This window comes from Athene noctua, chromosome 1 (assembly GCF_965140245.1).
Source record: "Athene noctua chromosome 1, bAthNoc1.hap1.1, whole genome shotgun sequence".
Classification (NCBI taxonomy): domain Eukaryota; kingdom Metazoa; phylum Chordata; class Aves; order Strigiformes; family Strigidae; genus Athene; species Athene noctua.
This window is the reverse complement of record NC_134037.1, coordinates 205,883,476-205,907,910: the sequence shown is the minus strand read 5'-3', so window position 1 is coordinate 205,907,910 and position 24,435 is coordinate 205,883,476. Positions and strand designations below refer to the sequence as shown.

Here is a 24,435-nt window from a genome sequence, read left to right as displayed (position 1 = left end):
CCGCCCGCGATTGGCAGAGCCCTCACCACACTTCGGCGGCGCGGCGGGGAACGCGGCTCGGACACGGCGCCGCGGGGATTGGACGGATCCCGATGATTGGCAGCGGCCGAGGCCGCGCGATTGGCTCCCTTTCAGGCCGCCGGCGCAGCGGGGATCCGCCCCCCCCTCCCCCGTCCCCCCCCCCGCGCCGCCCCCCGAAGTTGCACTTGCAAAACTTCGCGCGGGGCCCGACGGGGCGCACCCGCCGCCCCCCTCCCCCCATCCCCCGCCGGCAGCGGGCAGCAGCGGGCAGCAACGGGCAGCAGCGGGCAGCAGCGGGCAGCAGCGGGCAGCAGCGGGCAGCAGCTGCCGCTCCCCCGGCGCTGGATGGGGCGCTGCGCAGCCGTGTTTACGTTTGCGGTGCCGCGGGGATTCTCTCCACGCCTGGGAGCGACCCACGCGCGGGGCTGCTGCCGGGCTCCGCGCTCGGTTTCCTGCTATCTTCTTTTTTTTTTTTTTTTTTTTTTTTTTGGAGGGCCATCATTCATCATTCATCGATGAGGCGGGAAAGCACGCCCTGGTGTAGCACACGCCACCCCACACCCACGCGAGACGTGGCTGTGTGTGCTCGGGCGATTGAAGGCAACTCTAGGGGAAGGCAGACAACGTTTTCCTAAAAAGAAGAGGGCGGCGGGGGAGCGGGGCGGGGGGAATCCTTTCCTTTAGAAAATAAATGAGTGAGCAGACGGGGCGGGGGCAGGCAAGCAGCACATGTTAGGGAGAAGTTTTGGGAGCCTGCGCTCGCCGCCTCCTCGGGGGCTTCCTCCTCCCAGGGTGCCCCGCAGCCCCTTCCCGGGGCGCCCCGTCGGGAGAGCCACCCCACGCTCCTCGGGGGTACGCCACCTGGGTACCCCCAGGCAGCTGCCCCCGGTCTCAGCCTTCATTTAGTAACGGCAAAGTAGGGATGAAACCGCCGCCGTCTCACCGGCCCGGAGCACCAACGCCCCTCGACGCTTTGGGATGCCGGGGAGGGAGGAGGGCGGGGGGCTGGGAAATGGGGGAGTCTTCGACTGGGGGGTGACTGCCAGGAGCTGCTGCCCTCGACGAAAAGGCAAGAAAAGTGGGGAGTGCCCTAAAGGGGGCCAGAGGTGGGGGACGGGCCGGGTGAGAGTTGGGACCGCCCCTGGGGTGCGGGGTGTGTTGGCCCTCGAAAGCGAAGCGCTTTGTGGAGCGCCAAAACCGCCACTTCCACACAAAGGAGGATGCTGCCGTTTGGGGGTGCCGAAAAGGCAGGCCGGGGATTTCCCTGTCAATCCAAAAGGGGGAAAAGAGCACTGCCGTGACTTTTCTTTGGGGCCGCGGGAGGAGAGGTGACCTTTATTGATATGTCATTTGCTTTCCTTAGGCTGCTGGTCCCCCTGGGAAATGCCCGGCGCTCCCGCGGCTCCTCGAAAGTGCAGGCAGGCTGCCTGCCCTTCCCTGCCTGCGGGGCAGCGAGGGACGCTCCTCCGCCACGCCAGGAGAGGAAACGGGGCGGAGGATGCCAACGGACACCCCCCACACACACACGCCCCCCGCCTCCCGGCCCTCCCCGGCCACCTAATCCTCTTGACCCGGCTACATCTGCGCGTCCCCGCTGTTGCCCTTTGCCGAGCCACGTCCAAAAGAAGCCCCGTCCTGGTCCGGCGTTTCCCGGGCCAGGTTCCAGCCCTCCCCTCTCCCTCCCGCTGCTACTCACGTGGGGAAAACTCGCAGGATTTGGCCCACGGCTGCCAAAAGGGGAGGGGGGTGGGGCAGGGGCTGTAGCGCAGGAACCGGCCCCGTGGGGAGCCCCGGCTTTCTTCCCCGCTAAGGGGGAGCGAAGCGAGACCCGCCGGTGCCCCCCCACCCCCCCAGAGCCGAACCTATGCTCCCCGCTTGCCTGGCCGTGGTGGGGGCTTCAGTGATGCTGCAGGGCAAGGAAGGAGAATAAACAACCCCCGGGTTTTAAAAGGGGCTGCTCGATGGTTTTATTGCACAGTAAAAACTTCTCGCAAACTAGCTGTACGTCAATACACGTATTTATATATGTATATTTTCTATACGTGCATCTAAAAAGTGCCCCTCCTCCCTCCCCCAAATTCTGGGCACGTTGCTGCCGAGGTGTAACGGTTTGTCGGGAGATGCTGTGGAGGTGAAGAGCAGTACCGCGGCTACGCGGTACCTTGCGCACGCCTCCTCGTCCCGCTCTTGTTAAACGCAGCGTGATATGTATCTGTCATCGATTTAATACGTCTTAATTCAAATATATCCCCCCGATCAATTTCATTTTATGAGGGGCTATAAAACAAAGAAAATATTTTATAGCTGGGTAATAGGCATCTGACCCGCGACTGTGGGGAGGGACGAGACTCACGTGGAAATTCACCCATTTTTAGGACTGGCCGCGGAAGTGGCTGCCCGGGCCGGCACAGTTTTGGACAGTGCCAGCTCCAAAAGGGCGGTGAAGAATTCAAAGCCCATTATTAACTCACCGACCCCAGCTCAGGCCTAGGCTGCCGCTGCGCTGGGGGGGCCGCAGCGGAGGGAGGCGGGCCGTGCCTTTGCCCTCCGCCCCCCCAAGCCCCCGGCAGCGCCCGTCGGGGGTCGGCCCCGCGCCCCGCTCCCGCGGCGGAGCCGGCTGCAGAGCCTTCCCGCAGCGCCCCGCTCGCCGGCAAACCCGCCAAGGGACACGGGGGGAGGCTGCAGAGGCGGGGTGAAAGCCTGGAAACCCTCAGATATATTTCGGAAAGGTCTATTTCCTCTATAAACCGAGCTCTGGCTATCGGCTTTAGGAGGTGGTTAGCTGTAAAATGTTGAGCTGTAAGCTGCATTATGTAAATGTATGCTAATGATCATGAACATCATTTACAAACAATCGTCTTTAATGCACGTCTTATTGATAGTTAGGGAGCGGGGAGCAATATTTTATAACGTGTAAAACATTCTTCTGGGGAATCATTAGAAAGGGAGCGCGGTTGCTGCTTTCTTCGGCACGACCTCCCTCCCGATCTCCCCAAGTCTGCTAAAACAGCTTACCATCCGCCGCGGGTGGCTTTCTTCGCCCGTGGGGCTGTCTTGAGGCGTGGGGGAGCCTGTGCCGCGGTTCCCTCCGCCAACACGCGTGACCGGCGACGGATTCCGCCAGCAGTAGGCGGGAGCCCCGCGAGTCACAGCCCCGCGGGGAGAAACCCCGGTACCCCCCTCACCGTCCCGTCGGGGGGACAGCACGGAGGCACCGGGACCCCGGGCGGGAGGGGTGGGGGGTGGGCCGTGACTTACCACAGGCACGAAAAGGAGAGAGAGGGACGATTTGACGGCGAGGCGGCTGGCCCCTTCTTTCTGCAGGGGGTCAGGGGATAGATATTTTATACCTTTAAAAATAAACTTCTTCCGCGCCCAATAAACGCCCGGCTCTCGTCGCCGCACGCACCCCAGCGGGAGCCCAAGGGCTGGGACACGGCCCCGAGGGGGTGCCGGCATCGTGCCCGCCGTCGGGGCTGCCGCGGCCGTCGGGGCTGCCGGGGCCGGGATTCGGCGCACATTTGGGACGGGGACTTTGGGCCAAAGTTTCGGAGCTGCCGTTTTCTGTGCGCGCCTCACGGAGGAAAGAGGGATCCATCCCCGCACGACCCCTTCGGGGATTTTCACAAACAGGGATAAAATAAGGACAAAATATTTCCATCCTTCAATCCCCATTTATATATGCATACATATATATATACATTTATATTATGCATACAGAGAGGGAGATAAAGAGAGAGGCGGCCTCAGGAAACCCAGGCCAAATTTCGCTCTGTGCTCTCTCTCCCCCCTTCCCCTCTCCCTGTAGCTGAACGTCACCGTTGGAAGAAGCTGTTGAGATAAATCAAATAGTGACACTTTGACGGCTTTACTTGTATAAGCAATATGGTTACCATATGGCATTGTTATTTATGAATGACAGCATAAATGGTATTACAAAGTCCATCGCGCTTTATTGGGACGCTTCTCCTGCCTCGAACGTTTATATATGGGCATCTCCAGACGGATAAAAGGTGCATCTAAAAAAACTCGGCGGTGCTGCTGGGGCAGACCCCATTTTTGGGGGGCGTTGAGCCGGGTCTGCGCCGGCTGCGGAGTGAGGCGCGCAGCGGGGCAGGGCGTGGGGAACGCAAAGTACGCGGCGTTGCGCGTCCCCCAGCCGCAGCCGAGGAGGGCAGAGGCACCGGCTGCCTCTCGGCCGAGGCTCCCCCGTCCTGGCAATCAGCGCTACGCCGCTCCTCGCCCCCCTCCGCCTCACTACATCGCCGCCGAGAGAGGGACCGTGTACGGCAACTCCTTATATATATATATATATATATAAGTGCAACTGAGAGAACAATAAATATTAATAGCACCAAAGCGAGGTGCTCCTTCCTGCTGCCCCCGCCCTGCCTAGCTTTTTTTTTTAAAAAAAAAAAAAAAAAAAGGCATTTAAAAGTTACAGCTTTGGCTGAGATTTTCATTATTTCCCCTTTTTCTTTTACATTACGCTGCCGGTAGAGCCTGACAAAGAACTTTTGTCCCGAAGTGTGTTTTACAGAGGGAGGCTACCACACAACACATGTGGTCTTCACGGGTCATAGGTCGAACGGCCTAGAAGTGGCTCGGATCGGCACCATTAAAGGTAACCTGCAACTTAATATCCTGTTGATGAGCTTGTTGAATTTATGAGTGTCTCTGATACGGACAACGGTGCAAGTGATTCCGCTCAACTGGCCTCTTCTTCCCAGCCTACGGGCCGGCCGCACGCCCCCTTCCCCGCCCCGCATCTCGTCCTGTTACTCTGGGGAGAGATGAAGGCTGAATTTGGGGGGAACGACCCCCTCTTCCCACCTCCCCGGATGGGCCTTCCACCTCTCTTTCCCCGGCGAGGCTGCCGCCAGCCCCGTCCTCCCGCGGGCAGAGCCCCTGGCCCCACCGCAGCCTGAGCCCCCGCCGCCGCCCCCCTCGGCTGCCCGGAGAGGGGGGGGGGGCGCGGAGCATCCTCCCCATCACCCCCTTTCCTCGAGGACGGTGACACCTCCCGGGGAAAGGGGCTGGAAGGCGAGGATGGTATAAGCAGTCCAAGGGAAGCAAGAAATTGCTCTCGCTCGTGTGTGTCGTGTCCCCCCTCCACCCCACGCCCCAGCCCCCTCCGCCACAGCAGCCTGCAAGAATAAGAGCAGAGCGGTTTTAAATAAAATTTCGTAAAACTTACAAAGAGGGAAACGCTTTCCCGGTAAGGCTGACGTTTGTTCTGCCAGGTCTGGCACCTCCAGAAACCTGTTGAAAAAACTTCTGCCAATAAACCAGTTTAGCACCGACTCTGGGTGACCCGTTGTTTTTCTCCCTCGAAAGCTGCCGTGAGCCGAAGGCTGCGTTTCTGGCGGTGGCCCGGCGAGAGAGTGCGGGGCTGGCTGCCGGTGCCTCTGTCCCCCCACACCCCTCCTTCCCTCGCTCCCTTCCCGTGTTACCCGGGGACATGGGGGAAAGGAGTTTTTGCGGTTCGGAGGGAAATAAAGCACTTCTTAGGAGGGACGGCGACGTGACTTTGAACTTGGATCAGCTCCTCTGTTTCCTGCAGAGAGAGTAGGGCTGGAGCCCTGAAAGAATAGCGGAGCGCAGCCAGCCCACGAGGGCTCCGGCTGGAATTCACTACGTCCCCCCCTAAAAGAGCCCTGGTGCCGGCATCGCCGAGCGGGCAGGGCACGGGGAGAGGGGAGAGCAGGCAGGGGAAGCAGGAAAGGCAAGAAAAAGGAGGGAAAAGACTAAGAAAGAGAAGAAAGGGGTAAGAGAGAAAGGCAAAGAAAGAAAGGGAAAAAGGGAAGGAGGGAAAGGAGGAATGGAGGGAAGAAGGGAAAGAAGAGAAAGGAGGGAAGGAAGGGGGGAAGGAGAAAAGGAGGGAAGGAAGGAAGGAAGGAAGGAAGGAAGGAAGGAAGGAAGGAAGGAAGGAGAAAGAGAAAATATAAAAGAGAAAATTAATTAAAAGGAAGAAAAGCGTTGAAAAGGGAAGGGGAAGAAAGGGAGAAAGGGAGAAAAAGAGAAAGAAAGAAAGAAAGAAAGAAAGAAAGAAAGAAAGAAAGAAAGAAAGAGAGAAAGAGAGAAAGAGAGAGAGAAAGAGAGAAAGAGAAAGAGAAAGAGAGAAAGAGAGAAAGAGAGAAAGAGAGAAAGAGAGAAAGAGAGAAAGAGAGAAAGAAAGAAAGAAAGAAAGAAAGAAAGAAAGAAAGAAAGAAAGAAAGAAAGAAAGAAAGAAAGAAAGAAAGAAAGAAAAGAAGGAGGGGAAAATCCAGAAGGTAGGTATTTGTATGAACATTCACCTTTTTGTTGTTGTTGTTGTTGGGGTTTTTTTGTTGTTAAAAACCAGTATTTATAACTGGGCGTTTTCCTGGACCTTTTGGTTCTTTTTCTAACCTCAAATGTAGTAACTTATTTTAAAGGGGGGAGGGGGGGGGGCGTATTCAAGGGTCTATTTGTCCATATAATTTTTTTTTTTCACTAATCTGGAGGCAGACGATGCAGGAGACCAAGCTTTCTTCTCCAACTTGGGTTCTCGAAATCCCCAGCAGAGGTGGAGAACACTTCTCAGACCTCCGCCTCGGAAACCTTACAGAGAAGGAAAATAGAATTTGTTCGCGGTCTGTCCCTGGGAGCCTGGGGGGTCAGGACAAGGACAGCATATGCTCCCAAGCTGCAGCCTGGGAAGGCAATATCTGGGGAGCAGACACTCCTGCCTGCAGAGACAGGACTGAGTGACGGCGTGGTGAAGAGGGCTGTTGGCATCAGAAGTGTAGCCCTGCACTAATATTCATATTATTTTCTAATGCCCATTTCAGATTAGAAGGAATCCCACTTCTTTTTCCCAAATTAAATCCTCGCCTTGTTCAAAGGGTAATGTCCGGTACTAGCACGTTTCAGGCACTTTTGGACAGGCTTGGAAGTATTTTAACTATTTAGTGACAGTAATGGGGAAAACCTTATTTAAACAACCCTAGCTGGTGGACAGTGTTACATTTTCCTTCCTTCCTTCCTTCCTTCCTTCCTTCCTTCCTTCCTTCCTTCCTTCCTTCCTTCCGTCTGTCTATCTATCTATCTATCTATCTATCTATCTATCTATCTACCTATCTCTATCTCTCTGTAAAAATCCTGCTGGGACGCTGGGTCCAGGTTTAAGCGTGCCTGTGCCTGATGCGGGATTTAATGCCGTGAGGAGTCACGGCAGGAATAATTTCAAAAAGCCCCACGAGACCCCACTAACCCCTACATTTTGGGTTGCTTCTCCCCCAAGCGCAGAGCCGGTGGGGATCGAGACGCAAGGTTAAGTGCAGGACGGTTAAGACGACAAATGTTAGGTCGGGTTTTAATTTTTATAAAGCCTTATTTATTGGTGAGCTGCTGGCCCTGAGATGATTATTTTTCAGCCACTACAAAACAAACCGAAGCAGGGGCCAGACGTGTATTTACTGGAGGGGGAGGGGAAGGGGACTTGTTTGCTCTGTGTGTGGGTGCGGGTGTGTGTGCTGGCTGTACGCGGTTTTATTCCTGCCATGTAAGAATCCGGTTTCCAAATAACAATGGCAGGGTGGGTTTTGGGTTGGGTTTTTTCCTTTTCTTTTTTTTTCTTTTTTTTTTTTTTTTTGGTTTTGTTTCTGTTTCTTTTGCAAGAAAGAGAAGAGACAAGGAAAACTCCTAAAGCATCTGCTCTTGGATGCACATTCACAACACATGCAGATGGACTCTTCTGCTCCGTACAAGTGGTTTAAAAGCCCAAACAACCAGGGCGACCGTTCCCTTTTCTATTTTCATTTTTATTTGATTTTTTTTTTTCCTCGGGCCGCTGTCGCCCCACCAACGTGACTTTTATTTGATTCCCCCCTCGTTCCCTCTATCGATCATGGGCTTCATTTTTCTTTAGCCGAAAAGGAGGAAAGGGCTGCAGGATGGGCGAGGTCCTCCCTCCCTCCGCCACCACCTCAAAAAAAAAAAAAAAAAAAAAAGGCAGCCCCCCCCCCCCCCCGCCCGCCCCCCCGTTTATGTTTTAAGCCCCTCGCTTTGTTTGTTTGCCTCCCGAGGCAGGATCGCATGGCCAAGCGCACATCGATATTTTCCGTGCGTGTGGCTCGCCGCGCCTCTCCCCCCGCCACGCCACCCTTCCCCTGGCCGCGGGGGAGGCGGGAGCGGGGGAAGGCGGACACGACAACCCCCCGAAAAATAAAAAAGAAGCCGCCGGCGGTGCCGGGCTGAAGGGCAGCCACCGGGGCCGGGCCGGGCCGGGCCGGTGCGGGCGGGGGCCGGGCGGCGGCGGGGCGGCCGCGCCGCCATTAGCCGGTGGCCGGGGACGCCCGGATGGACGGGGCGGCTCGGGCCAATGAGCGGGCGCCGGGAGAGCGGCCGGGCGGCGGGTAAAGGCGGCGTTGGGAGAGGAGCCGCCAGTGCGGGCGGAGAGAGGGAGCGAGGCCGGGGGAGGGAGGGAGAGAGGGAGGGAAGGAGGGAGGGAAGGAGGGAGGGAAGAAAAGGAGGGGGAGTGAGGGGAGGGGGAGAAAAATAAAAAGCCGCCGCCTCAGCAGCGCCCACCGAAATAAACAGAGGAGCGAGAGGGAGCGAGGGCGCGGGCGGAGCGGGGCTGCAACTCCGCCGCCCCGGCCGCGCGGCTCCGGCCCCGGCGCTCCGCGGCCCCTTCCCGCCCCCCGCCTCCCCTCCCCACCCCCACCGCCGCCCTTATTGTTTTTAATCCGCCTCCGGCACCCCCCTTCTCCCCCCCTTCCCCTCCCCACGCCCCTCCGCGGCGGCGGGCGGGGGCAGCGCGGCGCGGGGCAAACACCCCCCCGCCCCCCCCCCCCCCCGCGGCGTCCCTTCGCTCCGTGGGAACCCGCGGCTGCAAGTTTTTCTCCGTGAGAGACACCGCTAATGCCCGGCGGAGGATAAAACGAGAGCGGGGGCCCGGGGGCGGCGGGGGGGCCCGAGGCGGCGGGGAGGGCCGCGGCCCACGCGGGGAGCGGAGCGGAGCGGCGCGGGGCCGGGCGGGCGGGGGTCGGCGGCACTGACATCCCGGTGGCGGCGGGAGGGAAGAGGAGGCCGGGGCGGGGGGGGGGGGGGGCGGGGGGCGGCGGCGTGTGTGTGTGTGTGTGAGTGCGTGTGTGCGTGCGTGTGTGCCGCAGGGAACGGCGAGGCGAGCCTTGCCCCCCCCCTCCCGTCCCCGTCCCCAGCCCCGTCCCTCCCCTGCTCCCCCTCCCCTCCCCTGCCCGCCCCCGCCTCAGCTCCTTTAATACACTTTGGTTCTCCGCTCGCCTTTGGACTCTGCTCTGCCTGGCTCCGGATACGGCTCCGGCGGCGGCGGCGGCGGCAGCAGCGGGCCGGTGCGGGCGCGGGCGGCGGCGGCGGCGGCGGGGGGACGCGGCGGCTGCCGGGGGGAAGCGGCGCGGAGCGGCGGCGGCGGCCCCGGGCCGGGCCGGGCCGGGCCGGGCCGGGTCGGGCCGGGCGGGCGGCGGCAGCCCGGCGGCAGAGGCGGTAGCGGGGCGGCGGCGGCCCCGGAGCGGCGCGGACCATGCTGCTGGACGCCGGCCCGCAGTTCCCGGCCCTCGGCGTGGGCACCTTCGCCCGGCACCACCACTCGGCCGCGGCGGAGATGCAGGACCGGGAGCTGAGCCTGGCGGCGCAGAACAGCTTCGTGGACTCGGCGGCGGCGCACATGGGCGCCTTCAAGCTCAACGCCGGCGCCCACGACCTCTCCCCCGGGCAGAGCTCGGCGTTCACCTCGCAGGCGCCCGGCTACCCCGCCGCCGCCCTGGGGCCACACGCCGCCCACGTCGGCTCCTACTCCGGGGCGCCCTTCAACTCCACCCGGGACTTCTTGTTTCGCAGCCGCGGCTTCGGGGACTCGTCGCCGGCCGGCGGGCAGCACGGCATCTTCGGCCCTGCGGCCGGCAGCCTGCACCACCCGCACACGGACGCTCAGAGCCACCTCCTCTTCCCGGGCATCCACGACCAGCACGGCCCCCACGCCTCCCAAAACGTCCTCAACGGGCAGATGCGCCTGGGCTTGCCGGGGGAGGTGTTCGCCAGGTCGGATCAGTACCGCCAGGTCTCCAGCCCCAGGACTGACCCCTACTCGGCGGCTCAGCTGCACAACCAGTACGGCCCCATGAATATGAATATGGGCATGAACATGGCAGCCCACCACCACCACCACCCAGGTGCCTTTTTCCGCTACATGCGGCAGCAGTGCATCAAGCAAGAGCTCATCTGCAAGTGGATCGACCCCGAGCAGCTGAACAACCCCAAAAAAAGTTGCAATAAAACTTTCAGCACCATGCACGAGTTGGTCACCCACGTCTCGGTGGAGCACGTTGGGGGACCCGAGCAGAGCAACCATGTCTGCTACTGGGAGGAGTGTCCCCGCGAAGGAAAACCCTTCAAAGCGAAATACAAACTGGTCAATCATATCCGAGTGCACACGGGAGAGAAACCCTTCCCCTGCCCCTTCCCCGGCTGCGGAAAAGTTTTCGCCAGATCAGAAAACCTCAAAATTCACAAAAGGACGCACACAGGTAATTCGGGTTTCCTTCGGCAGGTTTTCCCCCTCCGCCCGCGCCTCTCTCTCTCCATATATATATAAAAACAAACAGACAGAGACTCAGACAGAGAGATGTAAAATGACGAGAATGATAAAATAAGAATCCCGTTTAATATCTCCCCCCCCCCCCCCCCCCCGCTCCATCACACGGCCGCGTTTGTTTGGGTTTCTTCCCCACTAGCACCCCACCCCCCTTCCCCAGATTTTCCAACGATATTTTACTGATTTCTTTTAATTCGCGGCGGGGAGCGGTGTAGATTCGTGCCGAGGCTCGGCGGGGTCTTCCCGCAGAAACGCCAAATACAGCGCGAGCAAAATTCTGCCGTCCGGCTAAAAGATGGCAAGACGCGTGTATATATCCATATACATAGATAGATATATACAGACACGAAACGCCTTATACATTTGCAACGCGCAACGTATTCGCGTATAACTTCAGCGCTTGTGAGCACGGCTTTCATGTATGGATACCGAGAGAAACTATATAAATAGGTGCAAAATCGGTCATTAGTCCAAAATCCCGTTGGAAGTGGCAAAGCGTCCCTTTCTGGGAATGCTTTCCATTAAATTTAAATGGTGTGAGCAAGGCAATAAAATTTTCTCATTTCCAAAAAGGAAAAAAAAAAGTGTTTTTAAAGTCGCACTCGAGGTGATTTAAGGTGCTTTTGCAACAGTTTATTAAATTATATAATAAGGGACAGAGGATTTGAGGCTCAGAAACTTCCACTCAAACCAGGTGGAAGAGGGGCGAAGGAGCCCAGGCTTTCCCGATGGAAAACCGCCTGAGCCGAAGGGTAACAAAAATAAACGCATCCTCCCGCCTCATCTATTATTCATTTACTACTCCTGCCGGCTCGAACCGTGCCAGACTATTTCATAAAAGACGGCCAAATATTTTAGCGACTTCCACTCTAAATATTTACCCGGAGAAAGGCTAAAAATCTCGAGGCCTATTGTTTTCTCAAGTGCTAAGCCCGATGCGAGGTGCGAGACGAGCTTTAACAAGGTTTAAAATTTGAGAAATGTATTTGCATGAGATGCCCGCACTGAAGTCATTGTGTCTGAGCGGATGTCTTTAAGAAACAATTTAGGTGCTAATGGAATTTAATGTTAAATGCTTCCCCCTCCAAAGGCGGGGGGATGTGGAGTTCTCACCTCCAAATTACTCCCCGGCATTTGGAGTCCTGGCAGCCGGGCGAGAGGAATCCCTATGAAAATTAAATGAAGTATTTTACAGACGTTTAGTTTTCCCAGCGGATGTACGTTTATCTCGAATCTCCATACGCGAAACAATCTGCCCGGCCTTAAATCTGTCGGTAATGGTTTCCAGTTTAACAGGATAGCGGATTTGGTACCGAGGCGAAACGGCTCGATGCTGCTTTTTTTTTTTTTTTTTTTTTTTTTAAATCGCTTTTCTTCTTCAATCTCTTTCGGGGGCCGGCCGTGTGTCGGCACCGGTCGAAACAAAACCAGGCACAATGCCCCGGGCCGGGGGTGCCGGGGGAGGGAGGGGGGGGGGGGGGCTGTTGGGTAGGAAAAGCAGGCTGGGGACGGCCAGTGCCTCGCTGCAGGGCGAGGCGGGAGTGGCGCGGCCCTTCCACCCCGCGGGGGCCGGGTCAGAACCGACCCCTTGCTTTGGGAAGCTGCTGGGCGAAGGGGCTGGGAGCCGGGGGTCGAGAGAGGAGCGAGGGAAGGACGGAGTGGGGGGGGAAAGCCCGGGCGCGGGGGCTGCGCGGGAGCTGCGAGGGGTTTGCGCGGGCTTTGCGCGGGGGCGGCCGCGCTCACCCCCGCCGGTCTCTCTCGCAGGGGAGAAGCCCTTCCAGTGCGAGTTCGAAGGCTGCGACCGGCGCTTCGCCAACAGCAGCGACCGCAAGAAGCACATGCACGTCCACACCTCGGACAAGCCCTACCTGTGCAAGATGTGCGACAAGTCCTACACCCACCCCAGCTCCCTGCGGAAGCACATGAAGGTACCCGGCCCCGCAGCCGGCGGCGGGAGGCGGGAGGGCGGCCGCGCCGCGCCGGGCGCCCCGTCGGGGCGGCGGGCGGCGGGCGCGGGGCCCGGGGGCGGCGGCGGCGGGCCGGGCCGGCGGCGGGGGGCGCGCCCGAGGGGCGGCGGCGGCCTCCCCGTCCCCCCTCCACCCGGCCGTGTTGCCTTTGCCCCCCAGGTGCACGAGTCGTCCCCGCAAGGCTCCGAGTCCTCCCCGGCCGCCAGCTCCGGTTACGAGTCCTCCACCCCCCCGGGGCTGGTGTCCCCCAGCGCCGAGTCGCAGAGCACCAGCAACCTCTCCCCGGCGGCGGCGGCGGCGGCGGCGGCGGCGGCAGCGGCGGCGGCCGTGTCCGCCGTGCACCGGGGCGGCGGCGGCGGCGGCGGCGGCAGCGGCGGCGGCGGCGGCGGCGGCGGCGGCCACAGCGGCCTCTCCTCCAACTTCAACGAGTGGTACGTGTAGGGCCCCGCTGGACTGCTCTGCACGGCCCCGCCGCGCCCTCCCCTCCCCTCCCCGCCCCGGCGGCGGCGGCGGGCAGGAGGGAGCGAGCCCGCCGGAGACGCGCCGGGAGATGCCGCCGCACCCGCCGGCAGCGAAATGACGGCCGAGCAGGGTGGGGACGGGGGGGCCTTCATCTCCCCACACCCCTCCCGCCTGCGGGTCTTTTTTTCTTGAATTTTTTTTGCCTTTTTTTTTTTTTTTTTCCTTTTTGAGGACATTTTGAACCAGAAAAAAAAAAAAAAGATTTTTTTCTATAAAAGTACATGCTGAAAAAAGTAAGAGAACCAGTAAATAAATAGAGGAACGGAAAGGGGAGAGAGAGAGGGGAATAACCAACCCCAAACGCCACCAACACATCACCCAGCAAAGAGCTTCTCAAGCTGGCGGAAAGAGACTCTCCCTCCGGAGCCTTCAGACAAAAGATCAGAGACTCAAACCCCTCCGGCCCCTGCGCCTCCCCGCCCGGAGCAGCCAGCGCCCTCCCGCCCCACGAACTGTGTACATAGCGGCCCTCTCCTTCCTCCGGCGAGGTGGGGAGCGAAGTTTTCCTGGATTCTTCTTGGTGTATAGAAGTTCGTCCCGTTTGTAAACCGCGGATTGGTCCCCCCCGCTTCTTTTTTTTTGGTCGTCTTTCTTTTTTTTTTTTTTTTTCCTCTTCCTCCCTCCCCGAGAAAGTGATGGACTTGTTTTCTTTTCTCCCATTCCCCCTCCCCACCTCCCTCTCTCCTCCTTTTTTAGTTCACCCCTTTAAAAAAAGTAACGTGGAAGAAAAAATGGTTTCTTTTGTAATTGTGATATCTTGAATATTGTGTTCCTTTTTAAGAGGCAACTTGATTGTAAACTGCATTTCAACTATAGACTGGGGAAGAAATACCGTGCCAAAGTCTCCATTCTGTTTCTCACAGACACACACACGAACAACAACGCTTGTGAATGTATTTTTTCTGTTAGCTGGGTTTACATGTGATGTTTTAGTGCTTTTGCAAGTTCAATTTGTTAGTTCCTGTTTGGAAGATTGTGAGGAAAAATAAACGTCGTGCCGTTAGCTTTTCCGTAATAACACCCGTCCTCCTGTAAATACCTGTTACCATATTTATCCATTTGTAATTAAATTATGGTATTAACTTGCTACAGAGGAAACAGTATTTATAAAGAATGTTTCTTAACTATAAATATGTACAATTGTGAGCATAAACTGTTTCAGATTTTTTATTTGAAGGTTTAAGTGGTTTCATCATTTCTTGTGATATGTTTTGAGAGTAATGCATACAGAAATATAATAAAATGTGTTGAAACTGCATGAGCTGTTTCCTTTTTATGCCAAGGGCTCTCTGAAACCTGTGAGGGGCTGAGTGGTGACTGCAAAATAAATGCTTTTAAAGAATCCACCAGTTTCTGGAGCACCAGGATTTCTTCCAGCCGGGCTGCCCGTCCAGGAAAAAAACAAAAACCAAAACCAAAACAAACTAAACAGAAAAAAAAACCACAATCCCAAAGCAAAAAAAACCAAAGGCACAAACCTTTTGGGAAGTCTCTGAGCTAAAAGAAAGGGGTGAGCGTTTGCATCTTCCTCACATAACTTGCAAGGCAGCATCTCCTTTAGGAAGAGCTTTGCACGGCAAGAGCGCAGCTTCCCTCACCGCCTGCCTTGCTGGGGGTTGCCCTGCTCCCCCCGGTGTGTGTGGGGCCGGGGAGCTCAGCACCCCGCGGGCTGACAAAGCCGGGCGCTCCGGGATGGAGCTGGAGGGGTGATGGCCAGGGGCTGAGCTCTGCGCAAGGCTGCTTTGAGCCGTAAACCGTGTCCTGCGCATCCAGTATTTTTGGAAGCCTTCATCCAGCTCTAGAGAGGAGAAAGTGGCGATGCCCGAGAGCTCACACTTCCCTTCAAGCTTTTTTTCTCTCTCTCTCTTCTTTTTTTTTATTTTAAATTTTTTAATTTTTTTTTTTTTTTAAATTTATTTTTTGTAGCACAGGGAGAGGTTTGGGGTTGTCAGATGTGTTCAGCGAGGGACCGAAAGCCGCCGGGCTATGCCTTTCTCTGGGTACTGGCCCAGCTCTGGGCTCCGCGGGCGCCGTTTGGGGCCGGGAGGCGGAGGCTCTTCGGGGGCACCCCGCCGCACCGGGACACCCCAGGCGAGTGTGACAGCAGCCGGGAAATCGTGGAAAAAGCTCGGCCTTGCCAAGCCACCGAAATACGAAGAGGCAGCGCTGTGAGCCGGGCTCTGAGCGCCCTGCGGTGGCTGCGCTGCCTTCAGCGGCAGCTTGTGCAGGCAGGGAGAGCCCTTTGCTCCTGACACCCGGCCGGCCCCACCGCCGCCCCCCCGGGCCAGTCATCGATTTGGGCTTTTCGGGCTTTGTACCCGGTGTTCCAACAGCAATAGAGGTGTCCCGAGCCCGCGTGGGGAGATAGGGGGGACATGAGGGTACGCGGGACCCTGCTCGCTTCTGGGGTGAGGTGGGGATTACCTACACCCAGGGGGAGGGGAGGAGGGAGGGAATGACCCCCCCGTCCCGTCGCTGCAAGCGAAGTTTAGCTGCAGAGTGGAGACGGAGAGTCCTCTGCGGCCGCAGCCCCCCCCAGCGCGGCCATCCCCGCTGCACATGGCAGGCTCCCCGGGTAATCAAACGGCCATTAAAACCTAATTTATGTTCGGTAATAATATTACGCCAAAAAAATATTTATTAAAATCATTGGCATATGCCGCCTGCCCCTTGGAGGGATCCGTGGGAAACACAGCTGCGAGGATCCCTCTTTGTCCTGCCGGCCTCCCCGCAGCCGAAAAACCAAACGGGGGGCCCGGCGTTTGCTGCCAACCCCTGCCAGCCACGGGCTGCCCAAATCCTCTCCCGGGCCTGGGGGGGCCGGGCAGCCCCTGCCCATGGGCGGCGAACTCCGCTCCGGGGTCCCCCCCTCCCGGCGGGCTCTGCCCCGGCCGGCGAGATGCGACCCTGAGCTGGACTCCCCCTTCTCCCTCCCCTTAGGGCCGTTCTGGCTTCGGGAGACCCCCCAGGGGTGATAACCCCCCTCGTTCCCCGATAGCGGGGATGAGCAGAGCAGGCTGCGCCCCCCAGACCAGGGCGCGGGTGGTGTGGCAGCGGGGGGCAGCCCCACTCCCTCCGGGCAGGGGTCCCTCTCCTTCGGCAGGCCCAGGGAAGGGGCCTCGGCGTTCGTGGCCATGAACAAGCCCCCCCTTCCCTGTCCTCCCCGGCCTGGCCCTGAACTTGACCCTGGCCTTGGCGCTTCCAGACCGCAGCCCCTCTCCGCCCGCCTCCCCCGGGCCCTGACCCCGGCCCGGCCCTGCCACGCTTAAGGGAGAGCAGTAATTCATCGGGTTCAGGGGGTTGTTGTGTTTTGGTTTGTTTGGTTTTTTTTTTTTTTGGGGGGGGGGGGGGGGGCGAGGGCAGTCAAGACCCTCCTCGCAGCCTTGTGCGCGGGTGGCCCGTGCTCAGGGATCCCTGGCCCCGGAGTCCTCCTCTGTGCCCCTGCTGCCCCTTCTCCTTCCTCCACCTCGCCCCCCTCACCCCAATTTCCCCTCCCCACCCCCCCATCTCTCTCCCTTTGTCCCCCACGAAGCCTGAGCTTTCCAAACCTCCTGCCCCGGCACTGAAGGTAACCTGGGCACCAACCTGCCAGGAGGCCGGGGTCTCCCCCGGCAGCACTGACCCTCCCCATCACCCCCCCCATGCCCAGCCGCAGTGACCGACGAGCCCCGGCCGCCCCGACGGCTCTGCCTCGACGGCTCCCGGGTCGCCCCGGCCCCACGCCCCGCCGCCGGTGGGCAGTGGGGGGCACGGCGCTGCACCCCGTGCCCGGCTGCGGCAGCCCCACTCGGCCGGCGCTCCTCCGGCGGCGTGACTTTTCGTTTGCCGTGAAAAATAGGGTAGAGTGGTGGTTTTTAATTTTTATTATTATATTAATATTTAATTCTCCCCTAACTCTGCCTGGAGATCCCCTGAAAAGACGGAGTAATTTCCCTGGGAATTGCTCACTTCTCGTGCGCTCCTCCTAAGACAAAAAACAGAGGCTCCGTCTACAAAACAAGTTGTGCTCTGCCCCACGCACCCGGAATGGGAGGGCAGCTCGCTGCTCTGGGCTCTGCCCTGCCTTTACCTGCCCCCGCTGCCTGAACCGAACGAAACAAACCCTCTTCTTCACCTGGTTTGGCTGCTCGAGTGTCTTTGTGTTGCAGCCGGTGGTGGCAAAATAAAATCAAATTTAAAAAAAAAAAAAAAAAAAAAGAAGCAAACCCACCAAAAGCAATCTCCCACCAAACAAACAGAGATGACAACAGCCCAAACCGAAATAAAATAACTAAATACAATACGGCCGCTCTGGCCCGAACCCAAGCGGCTGCCGAGCCTGGAGGTGCCGCTGCCCGTGCCGGTACCGGCGGGGCTCCGCGGCGGGCAAGGGGCTGCCCCTGCCCGGCCAAGCCCCCGCCGCGGGCAGCCGGGGGGCAGCAGCCCGGGCTGCAGCCGCCCCGCTTGGCTCTGGCCAGACCTCCCCAAACCCCTAACAGCCTTTTAAGTTTCCCCTTTGTTTTCAGAAAGTCGTACACGTTTCCTGCCCGCTATGAAGACATAACAGGCTCCCCCAAACCTCTCCACAGCCACACGTGCACGCTAGACGTGCTCCCGGCTACAGCGAGGTACGTATATTTTTCATCTCCATGCATGGTTGGGGGTTTTTTGTTGCTATTTTTCAATCTCGTGGGTCGCTTTTCCTCCCATTATTTTTTTTTCTTTTTTCTTCCTTTTTTTTTTTTTTTTTCCTCCGAGCCAGACGGCCGGGGAAAGAGACGCATTTTACCAGCAGAGCAAGCAAAAACTATTGTCCCACCCTGCAGGGCACGGTGCCCCTCTCCCTCCCAAAGTGCAATTCCTCCCCAGTGCTTTGGGGTTTCTTCCTTTTTTTTTTTTTTTTTTTTTTTGCCCCGATCAAGTGGAGGTTTTCTCTGCCTTTAATACTTGAGGGAAAGAAAAGAAGAAAAGAGAAGAAAAGAGAAGCAATGAGAAGAAAAGAGAAGAAGAGGAAGAGGAGAAAGAGGAGGAAGAAGAAGAAGAAGAAGAAGAAGAAGAAGAAGAAGAAGAAGAAGAAGAAGAAGAAGAAGAAGAAGAAGTGGAAGAAGAAGAAGAAGAAGAAGAAGAAGAGGAGGAAGACGAAAAAGAAGATTAAAAAGATGAAGATGAAAAAGAAGAAGACAAGGACTGGGGGAGGGGGACCTTCGCCAGAGGTTTCACGTCTTTATTTAATAATACTTCAAAGTGGCTGCCCTACTGTTGTCCCGAGGAGAGGAAGCGTGGCAGCAAACGGATCGCCGATCCCACTTCCTCGCAGGGCAGGAAACACGAGCAGGTTCTCCCGCGTCCCTCGCCCGTGGCCTCAGGCTCTTTCCAGTAACTCCCGCGGGGGGAAGCGGCAGGGCCGAGCGGCGGGACCCGGCGCGGGGAGAGCGCTTCTCCGGCGGCCCCCACGCCGCGCGGCCGCCCCACGCGCGGAGCCAGCTGTTGAGTCCCGGAGCAGGAAGGCCGCTCTTTTGGTGTTAAAAATGAAAATAATCGGCGACTGAAGAGGGGGAGGGGGGCGGGAAGCAACTCAAGCGCCAGTACGTGGTTGAGCGGGTGTTTTACACGCGCGGCACCGCTCCCCGCAGCGGGCTGGGGGCGGCCGTGGGGTCCGCGGGGGGACCCGGGGTGCCCAGCCCGGGGCAGGCGGGGTTGGCCCCAGCGGGACGGGGCCGCCCCAACACCGCCCCGCGGGGCTCCGCCGGCCGCGGGTGTCGGGGGGGCGCCGCGCCGCTCCCCGGCCGCCGCGAGCAGGTGGGTGGGGGCGTCCCGCGGGTCCGGGGTAGCCGCCCGGCCCGGCCCGACCCGCCGCCCGGCCGGCGCACTTGGCCGCGGAGCCCCCGCAGGAGACGGGGTCTGGGCGTGCGTGCGCGCCCGTGGGCGTGGGTTTGGTCTGGATGTCGATATCAAGCAGTTTGCGGGGGGGGGGGGGGGGGGAATAAAAAAAAAAAGAGCAATTTTCCTTCCAACTTTTTTTTTTTTTTTTTTTTTCCCCCTTCTTCTTCCTAGAGCACTAATTCCTCTGTGTGGGCAAACAGCCCTTCTCCTTTGATTCTTAGTCACAGCCCCGAGATTAAATACCGATTTTAATGAGAGCCGTGGCTGTGGCCGCATTAGGTGATGATAGTTATGAAGACGAGCTGACCTGTTTTGATGAAGACGATCTGACCTGTAGGGAGAGAGGGAAAGGTCAGCCACATGCAGTGGCCAGATTTCTGCTCGTTCCCGGCACATGCTGCTACAATATTGATCCGCGGAGAAAGATAAACATAAAAGCTAGATCCTATGTCCTGAATACTAATGAACGTGGCTTCTAGATTTTAATTGTTGTTGACTTCTTATTTCCACCGTAAACATTTGCTGACCTCCTTAGGGCACTTTCCCCCAGTTTTCTTTTCTTTAATTTTGTTTTCTTGATTTTATTTCCTCTTATTTTAGTTTATTTTGTTTATATTTTTTCAATCGCTGAGTGCCTCTCCCGTTAGAAATCTTTCCAGCAAGTGACTTTCCCTAGCAGCCAAGACGCAACCCCTAGAAAGCCACCGCCCGCATCTCGTTTCCATGAGACGGCGCAGCGAAGGCAACCGCTGCTGGAAACGGGGAAAGCTCTTCCGAAAGGCAACATCTCGAACTGGGATCCACCTTTCGGATTTCTGCCTCATTTACTCTCTCCATTCCTTTGCTGCACACCGGAGTTGGTTTTTTGGTGTTGTTTTTTGGTGTTGTTTTTTTGGTTTTTTTTTTTTTGTTTTTTTTTTTTTTTTTTTTTTCTTTCCCCCCCTTCTCCTCTCCCGGACCGTGCGGCAAAACCAGCAGCTGAGCTGGAAGAGATCTCTCTCTTCAAAGCCTCCCCAGTTTCCCAACTGTTCCCAGACTAGATACACCTACGATAGGCAGGGAGAGACGGAAAAATGCCGGTGTCTCGGGAGAGAGGCATTGCAGAGGCGCTTTCCCCGCCTGTGCAGAGCAGCTTGGCCAGGCAGGCGGAGGAGCCTTTTTTCGGAGGTTTTTCGCTGCGGTGGTAAATGGGGAAGGATCACTCGCTGCCCCGGCTGCCTCTTAGAATTTATTTATTTATTTATTCACCCATTCGAGATGGTCAAAATTAGCTGCAAATCGGGTAAAGCAGTCGATGAAAGAGCTATCTCCAAACACGCGTCTCAAGTTTCTGTTGCTTCGCGGACGACCTCGAGTAAGCACCATCGACTATATAGGGGCAATTAACTATTATCAGGCTGACATTTAAGAAAATGAGGGAGATATTAAACTCCTAATTCCCGTCATTACAAATAATTTTCATGAAGGGAACTTCTAAAAGATTTTTTTTTCTCCCTTACACTTTCCAGTCTATTTTTTAACCCCTGAGTGATTTACTACGTAAGTAATTTTAGAGGATACAGTTTACAGCTTGAGTTATTAGACTGAACACCTCTGGCTGACACCACAACACCTTTTTTTTCTGCCTGCAGCTGTGAGTCACAACCCCATTTTCATACCAAACTGCTGCACATTCCTTTACAATATAGACTTCCTTCTTGCAAAGATCAAACATGCTCCAGCCAACATGTTTATTTTAAAATACAGGAAAATTAAAACTAAACATGGACTTAAAAGAAAAACAAATGCATCATTTCTTGCCCTGCCGTCCCTCCTACTAAAATAAAATAAAATAAAATAAAATAAAATAAAATAAAATTAGGACGGAACGGCGTAGACCGCTCCAATAAAATAACACAGTGACAGAGCCAAAACAGTTGATTTCGACTGGAACGGGAACGGATCCTTCTGTTTGCTGTTATTTATTTATGTATTATTGTGGCTATGGTTTTAATTATATGTGGGAATGTCAGGCCAAGATGCTGTAACCGTAGCCTCCCTTTAACACACTTTTCCTATTTGTTTAATGCCAGCGCTACAAGGCTTGAACAGGCACCATAAGGAAAATGGTTTCAATATTCTGTTTAAGAGCTTACAACGGGGAATCCCAGAATTACAGGAAAACCTGCAGGCCTGCTCCGTGGAGGTGCCCGGCAGGACAAGGCAGGTTTCGTGCTCCTCGGCAGGTTTCGGGGTGCGGGGAGGGAGGGGAGGCGAGGGAGGGGGAGTTGCGGGAGGGAGACGTGCCCGGAGTAATTTTTATCCAACAAAGCGGAGTTTTAAAAGCCTCCTTGCTGTTCAGCGGCACGGACACTGGGATGCTTTTTAATTTTGAGCAGGTTGAAGGTAGATTTAATCTCTGCTCCTCCGGGTGAACTATTACCCACTTCTCCAGTGACCCCACTTGGGTGGGTGGTGGGTGGGGGTGGGGGAGGCTGCTTCCATCCCCTGTGGTTTTTTGCCCCGGAGGAGGGTGCCCAACCGAGCTCGCGTTGCCCATCAGCTGCCCCACTCTTTCGCCAGTCTTTCCCCACGTCCTCGGAGTGATGGGTGAGGCAGGGGAAGCTGGACATACCTGCCCGTATTGATTTATTTTTGGTACCCGTACAGACGAAAAAAAGATTATCTGAAAGAAGAAGAATAAAAAAAGAAATTAAAGAAAAAGCAAAACGAAGGATCATTCTTTAGGAAACAAATCACATAACTCTCTCTCTCGCCCCTCCGATTTAAGCCCCGACCCAGGCGGCTCCGGAGAGCTGAAGCGAAGCCGGCGGCCAGTCCGCACCGCCCTCCGGGTTGCGCGGCGAGGAGGGGCAGCAGGACCAGCGCCTGCCAAACGGGGCCACTGCACGTCCCCCGGGCCCCCCGGGCTCAGTCCCCGGCTCTCTGACCACCTGCCGTCGCGGCCCGACGTGCGCCCCAAAGCGAAGGCGGGAGCGGGTTTTTTTCCCCCGGCTGGGGAGCTCGCCGCTGCCGGCGGGTATCACCATTGCCCCAGCCCGCCGACTCGCCATTCGCCGCCTGCCCGCACCTGCCCGACGTGCGCACCCGCTGCCCGCCCGCCGTCGCGGCCGTTTCCCGCGGGCTGCCTGCGCGCTCGCTGCGAGCCCCGGTGCACCGCGGGGGCAGCAGCGCCGGGACGCGCGGCATCGGGGCGCGGGGGTTTCCCGATGTGGACAAACTACAGTCTCTAGGACGGAGGGCTGCGGGTTCCTCTTCCCCTTCCCTCCAAAAAAACGGCGGGGGTGTGTGTGTGCGAGGTTCGCGTTTTCAGATCTTAAAAAAAGGCCTGGCACTTGCCAAAGGCGGCGAAGAAACCCACGGAGGGCCCGTTCCGCGCGTGGAGGCTGCCGGAGCCGCCCGGACGCGCTTGGTAATGCGATTCCTCCCGCGGGATGTCCCGCGGAGCCCCGCGGGAGGCTGCGGAGCGCCCCTCCACCCTCGCCCCCAAGCCCAGAGGGCAACGCCGCTGCAATCCCCGACGGGACGGGCACCGTGGGTGCCTGGGACCCGCCTGGCCCCCTGAGCACAGAGGCCCGCCTGGCCCCACAACTCCCGGGCCCCTTGGTGAGCCTCTTCCCTGCGCTCCCGTCGAGGGTCGGACACTGCCTCCCCCTCCGCGCCTTCCGCACAGAGCGGCGCGGGTGCCCCGAGGAATTTGGGGTGTCTGCAGCAGATGGGCTGACGATCCCGGGGAAGGGGGCCGGATCCTGGAACGCCCCCCGCCGCCCATTTCACCCGGGCCGTTTCTGTCCTTTGATGGGTTTGTAACAAACCGGCGCAACACCCCCACGTCTCCCCTTGTCAATGAGCTTCGTGCGCGCAGCTTTGGCAGGGGTGCGCCGAGCCGCTGCCCGCTCCGGCCTCAAAGTGGGGTGCTCAACGGCCGACACACGCCGGCTGCCTCCCCAGAAGTCGGAATTTAAGCCTTTTAGGCGGGGTTTTAACAAAAAGAGGTAGCTGCATTTAATTAAAAGCGTCGGTTCACTGAGGCAAGGGGAACCCAGGGTCAAGGGCTCTCGCAGCTGAAGGGTATGTGGCCGGCAAGTCCTTCGGGCTGCTCCCACTCGCCCTGAGGGGTCCCTGCTTCCGCGGGATCGGGGTGAAAGGATGGTAAAAGCCAGAGACGGCTATTGCCCCGAAACCCGATGAACGCAGTTTTGCAACGCGACGAGGAGCTTAATTTCTTTTAATTTTTTGCCGGTTTGTCCCCTCCCCGGCGAAGCACTAGAAGCGGCTCCCCTGGGCAGGTTAGGAAGGGGGTGTGCGTCCCTGGCACTTCCAGGCTTTGGTCGCCGAGCCCGGCGACACGCCGCCCCGCAGGCACGGGAACAGCCCCCGCGGAGAGCCCAGGCACCGCGGCGAGGGGCGCGGAGCCTCCCTCGGAGCGGCCGCCCGTCCCGTCCCCCTCTTCTCCCGCGGAGGTGACAGCGGGGTCCCCCCTCCGCACCTCGGCCGCGCAACCTGACGCCTTGAATTTCGCTGCCGGGCGAGACGCGGGACTCCCACTTGCGGTGTCACCGAGTGATGGGTGCCTGAGCCCGCTCCGGGGCACCGGGACGTTTCGGGTCGCGTTTCCCCGTGCCGGGTATCCCATCATTTCGGCAAACACCCACCCGTGGCGGCTTTTAAATGTCCGCCGCGGTGGAGACGGACGGTGCTCTCAGGCTGCCGGGGAGACTATCCCCGCCGCCGGGGCGACTCCGGCAACTAGGGGCGAAAGCCCCGGGGGCTGCCCCAGATCTCAGGAGCGACACGCGGGGCACACGCTCACGCACACACGCTGTGTCATCACTTTGTGGAATGTGTCTGACGGGCTCCGGAGCCTTCAGGTAACCTCTCCTCCCCCAGTTCATGCCGGCCGCTCGCCTCCTCCAGCTCTTGGAACCGGAGGAACACGAGCAAGTAGGGCCGTGGCTCCCTCCCGGTCCCTGGCATCCCCCAGGCCGCCTCCGCAGTGTCCCCGGTGCCGGCAGCTTCCCCGGGGCGTCGGGTTCCCGCCGCTCCCCCGGGCGGGGTCCCGTACGCGCCGTCGGAAGAAGCTGAGGGCAAGAAACCTCAGGGAGGTCCCGACGGAGCTCTGCGGGAGCCGACGTGGTGCACCCCACCTCGAGGGGGTTGAGTGGGTGGGAGGTGAGGGGGGCAAGGGGCGGCGTTTGCAAACACCGCGCCAAGAAGCAGCGCGGATCGGGCAGCGGCGGGGGCTGCCGGGGCTCAGCCCCGCTCCTCACGCACGGTCAGGCTGGACCCCGGGACCACGGAAGCCAGACCATTTGTAGCGTATCTATGAAGCAGCGAAAGAAAGGAAGAAGCTGCCTTTGTTCTTTTTCTTTTTTTTTTTTTTTTTTTTTTGGGGGGTGTGGGGGGGAGATGTGTAACGTTCACGAGCCCTTCCACATTAATGCACTTTAATTTTGTTTTCCACGGCTTGCG

General features: G+C 58.1%; 1 protein-coding gene across 4 annotated transcripts; it reads left to right on the top strand.

Annotated features, from left to right (window-relative positions):
* The first annotated feature begins 9,472 nt into the window (after window positions 1-9,472).
* On the top strand, window positions 9,473-13,253 carry ZIC2 (Zic family member 2). Of its 4 annotated transcripts, none has more exons than XM_074930776.1 (4): window positions 9,473-10,544; window positions 12,377-12,540; window positions 12,739-12,890; window positions 12,975-13,253. In XM_074930776.1, exons 1-4 carry the CDS (start codon window positions 9,542-9,544, stop codon window positions 13,018-13,020), a joined length of 1,365 nt encoding a protein of 454 aa, XP_074786877.1. In that variant the 5' UTR covers window positions 9,473-9,541; the 3' UTR covers window positions 13,021-13,253. The 4 variants fall into 4 exon arrangements, with proteins under 4 accessions (XP_074786877.1, XP_074786867.1, XP_074786859.1 ...); XM_074930766.1 differs by having other exon boundaries at window positions 12,739-12,893; window positions 12,978-13,253; XM_074930758.1 differs by having other exon boundaries at window positions 12,739-12,908; window positions 12,984-13,253.
* The last annotated feature ends 11,182 nt before the right edge of the window (window positions 13,254-24,435 follow it).

What these genes read in the sequence shown, in the direction of transcription:
- ZIC2 (XM_074930750.1), top strand. Translation starts at nt 9,542, where the DNA reads ATGCTGCTGGACGCCGGCCCGCAGTTCCCGGCCCTCGGCGTGGGCACC. An exon ending in TCACAAAAGGACGCACACAG is followed by an intron (nt 10,545 to 12,376) that starts GTAATTCGGGTT and finishes TCTCTCTCGCAG; the next exon opens with GGGAGAAGCCCTTCCAGTGC. An exon ending in CCCTGCGGAAGCACATGAAG is followed by an intron (nt 12,541 to 12,738) that starts GTACCCGGCCCC and finishes TTTGCCCCCCAG; the next exon opens with GTGCACGAGTCGTCCCCGCA.